We start from the raw sequence: 15,466 nt of genomic DNA, 5'->3' as shown, positions 1-15,466 counted from the left end.
TTACATATTGAAGATTGAATCCCCCATCTTTCTTTGCTGCCAGATTCTCAAAAGGCTTGCACTTTTTCACGATAGGAGACTGGAAAATTTTGCTCTGGCAAATCGCATCCGCCCAACTGAAAAGACTTAAGAATAGAAACATCATCCTCTACTTGGCTGGTTTCTTTTAAGCTCTCAGAACTACAAGTCAGCTTTTTAGTGCCAAATAAACTCAAATATGAACAGTTAGCCAAGGCCCACCTGACGTCTGAGGGAAGACTCTCTCACGAAGAACAGAGATAAACAAACAGAATGAAAGTAAGTTGAAGGAGAAACACTAGGATGCCATAAAAAAGTAACAAATATAGGACACATAGAAAAACTGAACCAAAACCAGGAGTTGGGATGCTCATCGACCGAACCACCCAGGCACCCTTTAAGAATATAAATTTAATAATAGAATTTAATGATGAGTTTTTAAAGAGAATGAGGTGAGATAATAGAGCTAAGAAAAAAAAACAAGTACCAATATAATTACTACAACTAATAAATAACTAGAAATGAAAGAAAATAGCATCAACAGGATTGAAAAGCAAATCGATGGCATAGATAAGGCTTAAACAACTAAATGGATAGCTAAGAAAAAATAAAAGGGTAAATCAATTGCAGTGTACATGATAAATACAGATGACTAGGAATCCAACATAAAAATTGTACCTCAAATTCAGATGCCAACACACGGAACAGAAAAATTATTCAGAAATAGAATTCGGGAAATACTCCAGGAAAGGAAAAAGGAACTGAATCTCAAGACTGAAGGAACACTCTGTTTCATGGATGAGTTTATAAAAATACTATCAACACTAAAACAAATCCTGGTTTAAATTACTAAATTTGAAGAGTAAACAAAGAATTTTTCAGATAACCAGGCAGGAAACAGTGTCACTTTCATATAAGGGATTGAGAGCAAGATTGTTCTCAGACTTCTCTACACTAACAATAAATGTCAAGAAACAGTGGATTACTATGAAATACCGAGGGTAAGAGAAAATACACTGAGGATATTCTATCTAAACAAGCTGTCGTTTAAACAACAGAGACACAGTCTTGTTATAAAGTTATAGCTTCCCTAAAGTCTTTAGAAGCCAATGAATGCTAATGTCAGATTTTTGGTGCCTCTTTTTAAAAATAATACTGCATGTAGCAGCAATTTAACTTTTTAGAATATTGATGCCTTTAAGAAATGCCTATAATTTTGGGACGCCTGGGTGGCTCAGTGGTTGAGCGTCTGCCTTTGGCTCAGGGCGTGATCCTGGTCCGGGGATCAAGCCTCACATCAGGCTCCCTGGGAGGAGCCTGCTTCTCCTTCTGCCTATGTCTCTGCCTCTCTCTCAGTGTCTCTCATGAATAAACAAAATCTAAAAAAAAAAAAAAAAAAAAAAAAAAATGCCTAGAATTTTACTTAAATTAATAAGTGACCATTCTTACACAAGAACTATAGTTATCAGAATTTCACTTCCATGAAATGCAGGGACTCTTTCTTAATCATGCACTGATGAATGAGCTTCCTATATCTTTAGGAAACAATTAACAGAACTGTTGTAATGAAACCCAATTCGAGTGAAAGCCTGGTAAGCGGAACCAGTCTTGATGACCTGTTCCATTACACTAAATGGTCTTCATAGAGCCCAAAGGATCAAGCCTTAAAAGTATCTTAAATTCAGGGAACAGCTTATTCACCAGTAAAATCTCTTTTGTTAATAATTTTAGTGAGAGGACCTTGTATCTTGAAATTTATAAAATCTTTCTTGTCTTCTTTCCATACCTACTCATTCTTGCCAACCTGCAACTCACAGCCTTTCTCCCTTCTATCATAATCTCTTAAACAACAATTGTTATACAGAATGTCAAGGATAAGTTAGTGGATGTCACAGTCAAAACAAGAACAAATAAAAACTCACTGGTATATTGTACTTGTAACACAGTCACTGATACTGTTTTATCTGACTAGTGATTCAGTGAGGTTAGAAAAGATCATTTATTTGAGCAAGTATATGTTAATGTCATTCCAAAGTAGAAGTTTTGTATCATCAAAAAACATACCTCATATTTCAATGTACTGCTCAATTTGATAGTTAGCTAAATTATAATAAAGATTTTAAAAATGAGGATATGTTAAGATAATAAAAGGCAGGGATGCCTCGGTGGCTTAGTGGTTGAGTGTCTGCCTTCAGCTCAGGGCATGGTCTCAGAGTCCTGGGATCGAATCCCCTATCGGGCTCCCTACAGGGACCCTGTTTCTCCCTCTGCCTGTGTCTGCCTCTCTCTGCCTCTCTCATGAATACATAAATAAAACCTTTAAAAAAAGAAAGACAATAAAACGCATATGGCCCAATCATACCTATATGGAAGAAGAGAGGATAACTTGATTTTCTGGAAATATAATGCCTGACAGAGCTATTAATTAATTCTATGCTTTGGTAAACTTTATCTATAGCTATGGTTCATCTACCAATCATGAAATAAAAGTGTATGTTGAATGAGTAAATTATAAGAATTCTGTCTTATTTTACAAAAATCTTAAGTCTGAAAGATGAGACTCTGAAGAGACAAGAGACCTTTGTGATTATCTAATTCTTTGTTACTACTGTTGGAAACCTAGGCCCCCAGTCTCTACCCCAGACCATCAGATTCAAAATCTGCATTGATAACAAGATCCTGAGGTAATTCCTATATGGCTTGAAGTCTAGGAAACACTAGTCTAATTCAACTCCCTCATGTTATCAATGCAATAACAAAGACATTCAAATTTCAAAACAGTAAAATAGGCTAATAAAAACAACGCTGAAGCTCCAAACAATACAAAATTTAAAAAATTCAACCCACTGTTTAAAGTAAAATGGTTCTTTTTCTGCATTAGCATCAGCTGCTTTATAGTGTCTTTCTGGAAAGCCTCCTAGCCCAACTGTACTGTGCTCCCCAGTATTTCTACGCATTGCCAGATCAGCAGGTCCCCAACCAAACTAATCCATCCTGTCATCTCTTCTCCCTCTTCAGAAAACCATTCCTGAGACGCCTGAGTGGCTCAGCTGTTGAGCACCTGCCTTCGGCTCAGGGTGTGATCCTGGAGTCCCAGGATCGAGTCCCACATCAGGCTCCCTGCATGGAGCCTGCTTCTCCCTCTGCCTTTGTCTCTGCCTCTCTCTCTCTCTGTATCTCTCAGGAATAAATAAATAAAATCTTAAAAAAAAAAAAAAAAAGAAATGAAAACCATTCCTTCTCCAACATCCCTTAATGGACCCATCACCCACGTAGGCAACCCTGCCTACCCTTTCATTTATCTGAGATTCTTCAATCTCCCTCTACATTTAAACTTTTCTTTATTGAATGATCTTTCTGAATCTACACAAACCACCCATTCTGCCTACAGCCCTGAGTTTGTTCCAGAAGAGATCTTATCACACTACTTTTCCTTTTGAAAATTGTTAATGGTTCATTACTGTCCATAAGAAATAGTTCAAATACTTTATCAAGTCCTGAGCTCTTGAGAATCAGTTATTAGTTTTACTTTGAAAGCAAAGGAGATTGGAATAGTACTTGGGACATATTAGACCCTAAGTGGCTGTTGAATAGAATTAATAAAGGGTCTGTTAATGCTTTCCCCTAAGTTGGTCAGCTGAATGTAACAACAACAAAACTCGAAAAAATACATGTAACGTAGAATTACCAAAATATAAGCAGATTACTAATTTTGTTAGGCATAACTAAAAAAGATGTGATAATTATCATGATATAGTGTTTGTCATGTATAGAACTGTAATGTTTTCCATATTGATAACTGGGAATAAATAAAAACCAACCCTTCTAATGCACTGAACCAATTATAATCATTTTTCACACCTTGTTTCATTTTACCAGCAAATCAAAGAAACAATAGTATGTCCAGCCAATAAATAAATGGATGTGCTTACACAGAAGAATGTGCTTACACATTTTAATCTTTTTAAAATAAGGATAGGTCCAAAACCAATCAGCACATTTGTACAATTAACAACAGATTTGGCTTAATTCCCACTCAGTTTCCCTCCTTTCTCTTATAGCCCCTTTCACTATTTCTAAATTCAAATAAAACCTCCAAAAAAGAAAAAAAAAAAAAAGTTCTGGCTTATTCAAGAGCTAGTAATCAGTCCCACTAACAGCTCATTAAAATCTTATTTTCATCACTCTACTACTTCAGGATAAAAAGTCACACTACAATAGAAGTTTAAAAGAGCACAGAGCTACATATGTATGTGAGTATTTGTAGAACAGTATACATATATACATAAGTGCATAAACATACCCACACATTCTATATATATGCTTTTCAGATTCCTACTATTAATTCTCTTAAACCACAAAATGTTTTATTTAATTCTTTCTGTATAAATTATACAATTCTAAGTATCACACATGGACTATGATTTAACATTTTAAATATTAAAGTTATTAATAATTAACACGATTTAATATTTTCTTAAATATTAAGGTTCATTATCATGAATATATGACTAAAATCTTAGTGTTTGAATACAGAAATATCCCACAGGCTTGTACTGAGTTAGCCTTTTCCTGGATCTACATTGCCCCCAATCATTGAACTTTGGTTCTTGAATCTAGTTTTATATTTTTAAATCCTCTTTGCAGGGTACCACCTGTGTTCACCTTCTAATTTGCTACTTTTTATTGGCTGTAAGCTTGGGGAAAAGATATAAGGCTTTACTAATATTTTATATCAAACTATATTAAATATTCTAATGGGAATTACTGACTATTATTCCTTTGCAATCAACACATGGGCTCCGTGGCAGCTATGTAGCCATTCAAAGGCATTTCCCCTGATTTCCAGCCTCCTAGCTATATTTCTAAGACCTGAAGCTGCCAATAATCTGATTTTCAGATAAGTAGGATGTTACTGTAGATGAGTGGAGGTAAGCCTAAATTTGATTAAATATATATCTTTACGTTTATGATCTAGTGGTCATTAACAATCAGAAATTACTAAATAAAATGTATCACTTAAAAATCAATTTCTTAATGTATAATTTATATTCAACAAACTTGCATCCATTTGAAGTGCATAATTTAATGAGTTTTGACAGATACTATCACAGTCAAGATTCAGAACATTTCCAACACCCCCAAAGTATCCTCATGTTCTTTTGTAGCCTATCCTTTTGTCCCTTATTCTATTCAACCACTTATCGTCTTTCTGGAACCATAATTTTCTATACTTTATGTAAATGGAATCATACAGCATATATTCTTTTTGTGTTTGGATGTCTCAGATTATATAAACCATCACTTTTAAACTGATAGATACTGCTCTCATTGGATTTTAACTGCAACTAGATCAAGAATTAGGGCTGTAGAAAAGCAATAAATGAAATTTGTAATTGCTTTTTTGTTTCTGGAGTTGTTCTTAAATAGGTAATTACATCTAATTAAGATGTAACCACCAAATATAATCAACCTGTAGTTGGAAACAAAGAATTATCAACATAGCCATGGTTGCAAATCACTGACTTTTAATGGCTAATAAGCAAAAAGCTTAAAATGTAATACACAACATATCTATTCATTCTGTTCATTTTGAAATGAATGAATGAAATGAATGAAAATCTGTTCATTTTTTTAAAAAAAGATTATTGATTTGAGAGAGCACAGCATGCATGCATAAGCTGGGGGAAGGGCAGAGAGAGAGAGTGAGTGAATGAGAGAGAGAGGAGTCTTTTTTTTTTTTTTTAAAAAAGATTTTATTTATTTATTCATGAGACACAGAGAGAGAGAGAGAGGCAGAGACACAGGCAGAGGGAGAAGCAGGCCCCACACAGGGAGCCCAATGTGGGACTTGGTCCCGGGTCCCCAGGATCATCCCTGGGCGGAAGGCAGCACCAAACCTCTGAGCCACCAGGGTTGCCCCGAGAGAGAGGAGTCTTAAGCAGACTCCGCGCTAAGCACAAAGCTCTGTGTGGGACTCAATCTCATGACTCTGAGCAGAAACTGAGTGTCAAACACTTTACTGTGCCACTCAAGCACTCCATGTGTGTTTATTTTTATAATACTATTTAATATTTTTGAGTGTTCTGTGCTAGCCACTATGCATGCCTTCGCTTCTAATAGTATGAAGCATTATTACATCCTCATTTTATTGATAAGGAAACTGATACTTAAGAGAGGTAAGTAATTTGCCCAAAGTTTTACAGAAAATGCTGGTACCAGAGTATGAATATATCTAGTATGAATATATCTGTCTGACTGCAAAGCCACATTCTGAATCACTAACCATATTTGCTGATTTAAAACCACAGGGTCAAAAAGATCACCATCAGAAGCCCAATAATTGGATATGTATCTTTTAGAGGAACATGGCAAAAGAATCATGAATACCTGACCACTTAAGAGATTCTTTTTTTTTTTTTCACTTAAGAGATTCTTAGATAAGATCAATAAATAGAATGAAAAATGGTTCTTTAGTTTCTACTCACACAAAGAACTGTGTAGTAGGATGTTACAGGGAGGCATTCTTTGGTAATTCTCCAATGCAATTTTATCAAATAAGCCCAGTATATACCAATTAGTGCACAAGGTTCACAGAAACCAAGACTTAGTTCCTGCCCTGGAGGACTTCAATTCATTTGTAAAGACCGACATGTAAGCAGATGTCCCCTGGAGAAAGACCACTGGAGGTGGTCACTTGTTCTTACGTACACTCTGAGAACATGTGAAGATCTTTTTCCAAAATAAATGAATAACCATGTGATCAACAGTACCAGGCACAAATGTATTCAATAGAAATTCAGATATCATCTTGCACATTAGGTACCATCCCTAAAAATAAAAACACCTGAGTCATGAATAGATTTCTAAGTGATCCTAAAAACCTGGCAGCAAATATCTAATGGAACTCTGAAGAAAAATTTTGAAAGACCTAGCAGAATGAGTCAATCTGTAGCTTGGAAAATGACTACAATTGAGAACAGAAGCAGGGCCAAAAGCTAACACAATTGTCTGAAATGAGCAGATGAGGAGCGGGAGGGAGAAACATGCACTCAGAACAATGACAAGAGCCATAGGGCAGCTATTTTAGCCTCAGAACATCATGAGACATTCATAGGAGATCTGTTCTACTAGCCTCAGGAAAGACAGGACAAGTCAAGGGGGTAGGGATGGAAGGATGGAAGGATACACCAGAAGAAACACTCAGTATATTCAGTATACTTAATAAGATAAAGGTAATGTATATAAAAGATATCTAAGAGCAAGGTGGATGAATAGGAAGTTCCAGCCCTTTTTCCTCCACAGAACCATTGAATTAAAGACACATGGAATAAAATTCTTTTATGAAAACTCCAGAACCCATTTAAGAAACTGCAGTACCACCAGGCAAGCGCAAAGCCAAGAAAAGCCTCACTGGAACAGATAAGAAGGGCTATTTCATTTTATCTATGACTGCCCACCCGCCCCCGCCCCCCAAGACAACATAGTTCAGTTTGGCTTGTGGCTTCTTCCCTAAGGGTGGGAGGAGGAAAAAGAGTGGAACATGTGTCCAACATTCTGGCATTTTGGAGGGCTGCCTGAGGGACTGGTTACTAAGCTCACCTGATTCGGAATGCTAAGGTAATTGGCATAGTTTGGATGCCCGGGGGATTCTGAAGGCAAGGGAAAATGGGAGCAGCTTGCTGTAGCATCAGAGAGCCTGCCGTTGTCACAGATGGGCTGGCATGGCTTGGTGCAATTGGGAGGAGGTGCCCAACTTGTTGCTTCTCCCTTGGGAAGGAGGGAGAGGGGTGGGGCATATATCTAACGTTCTGGCTTTTCAGGGAGTTTCCCAAGGGAATGGTATTTCTCTTGCCTGGTTTGGGAAGCTTGCAGGAAGCTAGTATACTTCAGATGCCTGGAGGCTAATGAGAACAGGAGAAACAGGGCAGCTTGCTCCTGTAGCACCCAAGACCCTGCGGTACCATAGACAGATACCAGCTGGTACAAAAGATTACAAGATCCTGAAAAAGAAACTGGCAAACCTCTTTAATTGAGAAATCATGTACATATAGCTCTGAGAAGTCACACTTCCCAAGAGGTGTCAGAGGCCTCCAAAATCTATACCTGTGCTGATCAGTGAAGGTCTTCGTTCATATGAAGCCTGTCTGTAAAGATCAGAAGAAGTGGCTATATTTACAAATGCAAAAAAACTCAGGGAAAAAACCCACAAACCACATGAAGAACCTGGGAAACATGTTTCAATCAATGAAACAAAATAAATTCCCAGAAACCAACCCCAAAGAAACACAGATCTGTTAATTACACAACAAAGAATTAAAAATAATTTTCTTAAAGAAGCTCAATGATCTAAAAAAAAAAAAAAAAAAAAAAAAAAGAAGCTCAATGATCTAAAGGGAGCACGACAATTAAATGAAATAAAGTCGGGAAAATGATGCGTGAACAAAATGAGAATATCAATAGGAGAGACATAAACCTTTTAAAGAGAACCAAACAGAAATTCTGGAGCTACAGAATAATTAGAAAAATTTGGTCAACTAATATTCAACAAGGGATCCATGAATAATCAATTGGGGAAAGGGCAGTCTCTGTAACAAAAATGATGCTGAGAAAACTGGAGAAATACATACAGAACAATGAGATTAGACCTCTAATTCACATGACTAACAAAAATTAACTCAAAATGGACCAGAGACTTAAACATAAAAACTGATACTATAAACTTCTAGGAAAAAAACATAGGGAAGAAGCTCATTGATATTGGTCTTGGCAATGACTTTTTGGACATGACACCAAATGCCTAAACCACCAAAGCAAAACAAAAGGGACTACATCAATTTCAAAAGCTTTATACAGCAAAAGAAATAATTAACAAAATGAAAAGACAACCTACAGAACAGGAGAAAATTTCTGCAAACCACCTACTGAATAACGGGTTAATATTCAAAATATATAAAGAATTCATAAAACTTAACAACAACAAATCCCCACAAAACCCAAATAATACAACTTAAAAATGGGCAGAAGAACTAAACTAATTTTTCCAAAGAGGACATGAAAATGGCCAATAGGCAGATGAAAAGATGTTCAATATCACTAACCATCAAAGAAATGCAAGTAAAAAACCACACCTTGTAGGATGGCTGCTATCAAGAAGACAAGACCAAGTGCTGGCAAGAATGTGGGGAGAATGTAAATTGGTCCAACCACTATAAAAACATGGAGGGTCCTCAAAATTAAAAATAGAGGGGCACCTGGGTGGCTGTTTCTCCCTCTACCTATGTCTCACCTCTCTGTGTCTCTCACGAATAAATAAAATCTGTTTTTAAAAATTAAAAATAGATCTACTGTACAATGCAGCAATTCTACTTCATGATATATACCCCAAAGAAGTGAAAACAGGATCTTAATGAGATATATGCACTTTCACATTGATCACATTATTCACAATAGCCAAAATACAGAAACAACCCAAATATCCATCAATGGATGCATGGATAAGAAAGATGTGGTACATATACACAGTCGAATATTATCCAGCCACGATAAAGAAGGATATCCTGCCATTTGTGACAACCTGGATAAACCTTGAGCACATTGCACTAAGTGAGATAAGTTAGAGAGATAAATGTTGTATGATATCACCTACATATGGAATCTAAAAAATTCAAACCTGTAAAAACATTGTCAAATAGTGGTTACCAAGGGATAAAGAGCAGGGGATAAGACCCACAGTGTTTAAAGGTACAAATCTGTAATGAGGGCAGCCCAGGTGGCTCAGCGGTTTAGCCCCACCTTCAGGCCAGGGCCTGATCCTGGAGACTGGGGATCAAGTCCCATGTCGGGCTCCCTGCATGGAGCCTGCTTCTCCCTCTGCCTGTCTCTGCCTCTCTGTGTCTCTCATGAATAAATAATAAAATAAAATCTTAAAAAAAAAAAAACCTCAAATCTGTAATGAGTACTAAATAAAGCCATAGAGATCTACTGCACTGTACTGTACTGATATAATGTGATAAATATCACTACCATGGCAATTATATCACAATATATAAATGTATCAAAATAATACACTTCAAATTTATACAACATTACATGTCAAATTTATTCGATTTCAAAAAAGGTTCAGCATCAGATTTGAATAAGCAAAAGAGTCAGTAAAATTGAAGACAAGTCAATTGAAATTACTGAAACATGAACAAAGAGACAAAAAGAATGAAGTAAAGCTCCTAAGAGACTAATGGTAGATCATCAAATGGACCACTAAATACATTACAGAAATCAGAAGAGAAAGGGACAGAGAACTTATTTGAATAAACAATGACTGAAAATGTTCCATATCAGAGAAAGGAAATGAACACTCAAATTCAAGAAATTCAAAGACCTCCAACCAGGATGAACCTAAAAGAGGTTCATACCAAGATACATCATAATCAAAGCGTCAAAAGTCAAAGACAAAGAATATTAAGAGCAGCATAAGAAAAACAGCTCATCATGTACAGGAGAGCTTCCATGATACTCTCAGTGGCTTTCTCAGAGAAACTTTACAGGTCAGTGAGAATGGGGTGATATATTCAAATCGCTGAAAGAAAAAAAAATACTGCCACTGAGAATACTACTTCTGGTAAAAATGTCCTTCAAAAATGAAGGAGAAATAAATACTTTCCCAGATAAACAAAAGCTGAAGGAGTTCACAATCACTAGACCTGCTTTATAATAAATGTTAAAGACCTCAAGTTGAAACTAAAGGACACTAGACAGCAACATGAAAGCATATGAAAATATGAAGCTTGCTGTAAATGTAACTATACAAATACAGAATGCTGTAATACTGTAACAGTGATGCATAAAGCACTATCAATTTTGATATGAATTTAAAAGACAAAAGCATAAAAATAAATATAACACTATGTTAACAGACACACAATATGTAAAGATGTAGTTTGTGAAATCAGTAACATAAATGGAGGTGATGAGATATAAAAGAGCTTTTTTGCGTATACCTGAAGTTAAGTTTTATCAGCCTTATAAGATGTTTCATATAAGCCTCATGGTAACCACAAATACCAAAACACACAGAAGAAAATGAAAAAGGAACCAAAGCATGCCTGACCAAAGACATTAATGAAACATGAAGGAAGGCAGCAAGAGAGAAAAACAGAAACAAAATAGTTGTAAGACAGAGAAAACAATTAACAATGTGGCAAGAGTAAGTTCTTCCCAATCAGTAATTGATTGAAATGTAAATGGGTTGAACTCCCCAATCAAAAGATAATGAGTGCCTATAAAAAGCATACATGGGCAGTCCGGGTGGCTCAGCTGTTTAGCGCCGCCTTCAGCCCAGGGCGTGATCCTGGAGACCCAGATCGAGTCCCACCTCCGGATCCCTGTAGGGAGCCTGCTTCTCCCTCTGCCTGTGTCTCTGCCTCTCTCGCCCGTGCTCTCTCTCTCTCTCTCTGTCTCTCATGAATAAATAAATAAAATCTTTTTTTTTAAAGTATATATGTTCCTAACACAAGGGCACCCAAATGTATGAAGCAAACATTCACAGAATTGAAGGGAGAAATAAACAGTAACACTGTGTTAGTAAAAGATTTCAATAATGGACAGAACAACCAGACAGTAATAAGGCAAGGGAGGACCTGAACAGCACTACAGACTGACAGCACCTAACACACACACACAGAACACCTACTCAACAAAAGCAGAATACATGTTCTTCTCAAGCACACAGAGAATATTCTTCAGGATATATTACATGCTAGTGCACAAAAGAAATCTTGACAAATTTAAGAAGATGGAATCATACTAAGTATTTTTTCCAATCACAATGGAATGAAACTATAAGTCAACAGCAGTAGGAAAATAGGACAATTCACAAGTATTTGGAAATGGAACAACATACAAATAACCAATGGGTCAAAGAAGAAATCACAAGGGAAATCAGAAAATATTTTGAGACAAATAACAACTAAAACACCAAGTACTAAGAGAAAAGTTTATAGAAGACACCTAAATTAAAAAAGAAATCAACAACCTGACTTTACATCTCAAAGAATTAGGAAAAAAAAAAACTAAATTCAAAGTTAATAAAAGGAAGGAAATAAAGACCAGAACAAAGATTAAAATAAAGAAATAAAAATGACTGAAAATCAATGAAATTAAATGTCAGTTTGTCAAAAAATATCAACAAAATAAATAAGCACTTAGTCACACTAAAGACATACATACAGGCAAATGAAAGAGAATAAAGAGCCCAGAAATAAACCCTCATCTATGTCAAACAATCTTTGTCAAACAATGGGGCAAAGACAGTCTTTTCAACAAATAAATGGTGCTGGGAAAACTGGATATCCACATGCAAAAGAATGAAAATGAACCTGTATCTTATACCATATACCCAAAATGGATTAAAGACCTAAATGTAAGACCTGAAACTATATAGCCTCTGTAAGAAAACATAGGGGAAAGCTTCAAGACAGTGGAACAGGCCACAATTTCTCGCCTTTAACATCAAAAGTAACAAAAACAAAAATAAACAAAGGGGACTACATCAAACTTAAAAACATCTGCACAGAAAAGGAAGCAATCAATAGAGTGAAAAGGTAGCCTTATGGAAGGGGAGAAAAATACTTGCAAACTGCATATCAAATAAGGGGTTAATATCCAGAATATAAAAAGAACCCATGCAGTGTAATTTTAAAATGACCTGATTAAACAAAAGACTTGAACAGTTTTCCAAGGAAGATAAATAGCCAACAAGCATATGAAAAGATGTTCAACTTTACTAATCAGAGAGAGACACAAATCAAAAACACAATGAGATATCACCTTATACCTGTTAGGATGGCACTATCAATAAAACAAAATGACAAGGGTTGGTGAGTATGTGGATAAATTGGAACCCTTGTGCAATGTTGGTAGGATTGTAAATGATGCAACCACTATGGAAAATGGTATGGAATTCCTCAAGAAATTAAAAATAGAACTACCACATGACCTAGCAATCCCACTTTTGGGTATATGTCCAAAAGAACTAAAAACAGACTTCCAAGAGATATTTGCACATCCATGAACACTACAGCATTATTCACAATAGGCAAGCTGTGAAAGCAACTTCAATGTCCATCAAAGGATGGAAGGATTAAAAAAAAATCTGAGCCAAATACAAAAAGGCAAATGCTGCACAATTCTACTTACATGAGTTAACTAAAGTAAGCAAACTCAGAGAAACAGAAAGGAGATTGGTGGTTGCCAGCAGCTGGGGGGTGGCAAATAGTGGGGTGGGGAGAGTCATCCTTAAATGGGTAGAGTTTTGTCATGCAATATGAAAGAGTTCTAGAAATCTGATAAACAACAACATACACAAAGTAAGCAATTACTTAACACTGGAAAGTTAGGAGAGTTAAAAAAAATACACATATGTGTACATACACGTAGTTCAGGAAAATGTGGTGTAGATTAGGAATACCAAAAAGACAACCCATTGAGACAAAATCATTCATTGATTCATTCATTTTTGCATGCCCACCCCAGTAGGGTATAAAGAACCCGGTTTATATTCCTGAGATAGAACTCATACTGCTATGTAACTCATTAACTTCCCTCTATATTAACAAAAATTAAGTTGGTAAAAGAAAAAACCACACACCTCTTTCCTTCACATCTTCATCTGTGTCCTCTTCCTTCTTCCCAATCATAAGTACATACTTGATTTCATCTGTTTTCAAGACATATTGTCACCTACTTAACATCTCTTTCTAAACTTTGTTGTAAAGTGTCATTTGGCTGGCACAGGGACTGCAGTTTAATTAGGTAAGTGGAGAAATTTAATATATATCTGCTTTTAACATCACTGTACTTAATTCTGCTCATCAATAAATCTTTAAAACTTGTATTTGTTGGTCAACTGTCAGGCACAACTAGTTATAGTTTAATGTATATCATCTGCCATATATAATATCTAATGGTATAAATCATATTTTATCTACATTATAAATGTCACATCAACATTCAAATCACAGATATACTTTAGTAAAATGATTTATAAATAAATATGAAAATATAGAAGAGGGAAGAGAAAAGCAAAGAAAGATATTTTCTTTTCCCATTTTCCATTGATATAATCTGGCAAATTCTAAAATTGGTATGTTATGAAATTCTGAAATCTGTGTTTTGGCAAAATCTGACTACAAAAAGTTGGATAATTATTTGGAACTTTGTGCTTAATTCAAAGAATCTTTTTTACTCAAAATGGATGTTCCAGTTCCTGAAATCCACTGAAATTGGAGAATGGAAAGATAGCTCTTGAAATAAATACCTTAATCACTTTGTATACTTATTGAATTATTATTCAATAAGAATTATTATTATTTTGTACTTATAATCTGCATTCATTCTTCTGTATTTTGGCAGGATGGAAGCATATTGTCAGGATAAATGATGGAAGATCAATATCATCTTAGGATCCTAACAAAATTATCTTTAGAGAAAGAAATCTATGTGTGGTGGGGTAAGAGTGTGTGTATGAGAGATATACATGTATCTATTTCTGAATTTTTTCCCAGACATTTCTAAGATATGTTAGTTCGATTGGTAGGAGAATAAAAAAAAATTAAAACACTCCAAAGTTCAGCTCCATAGAATAAAAAATATTCCTCCTCTCCCATACTATCCAGTGGCTATCTAGAGATGTTATGTACTTCTATTTTGGAAAGAAAAAAACCCACATAACTTGATAAAAAAACACACACACACACAAATAACTACAGTGGAACTGAAAGCTTACTAGACGAGATAGCTCGGGCAACCTAGAGAGAACAGGCTCCTCTGAACTGATGATAAACTATTCTCTTCTGAGACTATCAATAAAAGGAGATATGTGGCGGAAAGGGCAGGGGGGAGGGGCAGAAGGAAAGGAAATCCAGCTTTTACTATTTCTCAAAATGAACGACCTGCCTCTAAATAAGATACAATCTGACAAAAACTCATCTTACCCGTCTGCATCAGAGACAGATGGTCTTTCAGTATCTTCCACCATAATAGGCCCTTTTGCCTGTCAGGTGTGAACCTAGCTCCCTAAACTGCAGACCACATTTCTCAGCTTCTTTTGCCTTGCTTTTAGGAGCAGCCAATGAGTATTAACTGGAAGTGGTATGAATCTTAACCACTTCTGCTTTATCAGCTGGAATGTGGATATGAAGTCTGGTGTCACCATGAGATAAACTTGGAAGCCACATACAGGAAAGCAACAGGAGGATAGAACTAGTCTGGATCTCTTACCTTGTTAAAAAAGGCCACACTAGGGCAGCCCCAGTGGCGCAGCGGTTTAGCGCCGCCTGCAGCCTGGGGTATGATCCTGGAGATCCAGGATCGAGTCCCACATCGGGCTCCTTGCATGGAGCCTGCTTCTCCCTCTGCCTGTGTCTCTGTGTCTCTCATGAGTAAATAA

General features: G+C 36.1%; 1 protein-coding gene across 10 annotated transcripts in view; it reads right to left on the bottom strand.

The window, feature by feature from the left end:
• Positions 1–15,466, bottom strand: part of CHN1 (chimerin 1) — a 206,949-nt gene that overhangs the window by 84,611 nt on the left and 106,872 nt on the right. Inside the window, exon 1 of one of the 10 annotated variants that reach the window (XM_077883247.1) lies at positions 15,012–15,070. The exons of the other annotated variants lie outside the window; for them this stretch is intronic. Within the exon in view, the coding sequence (XP_077739373.1) occupies positions 15,012–15,055 (44 nt within the window). The 5' untranslated portion in view covers positions 15,056–15,070. Of the gene's footprint in view, positions 1–15,011; positions 15,071–15,466 lie in introns of those variants that run through there. 10 annotated transcript variants of the gene reach the window in all.

This window comes from Canis aureus, chromosome 34 (genome assembly GCF_053574225.1).
Source record: "Canis aureus isolate CA01 chromosome 34, VMU_Caureus_v.1.0, whole genome shotgun sequence".
Taxonomy (NCBI): domain Eukaryota; kingdom Metazoa; phylum Chordata; class Mammalia; order Carnivora; family Canidae; genus Canis; species Canis aureus.
This window is presented reverse-complemented; position numbering and strand designations above follow the sequence as displayed.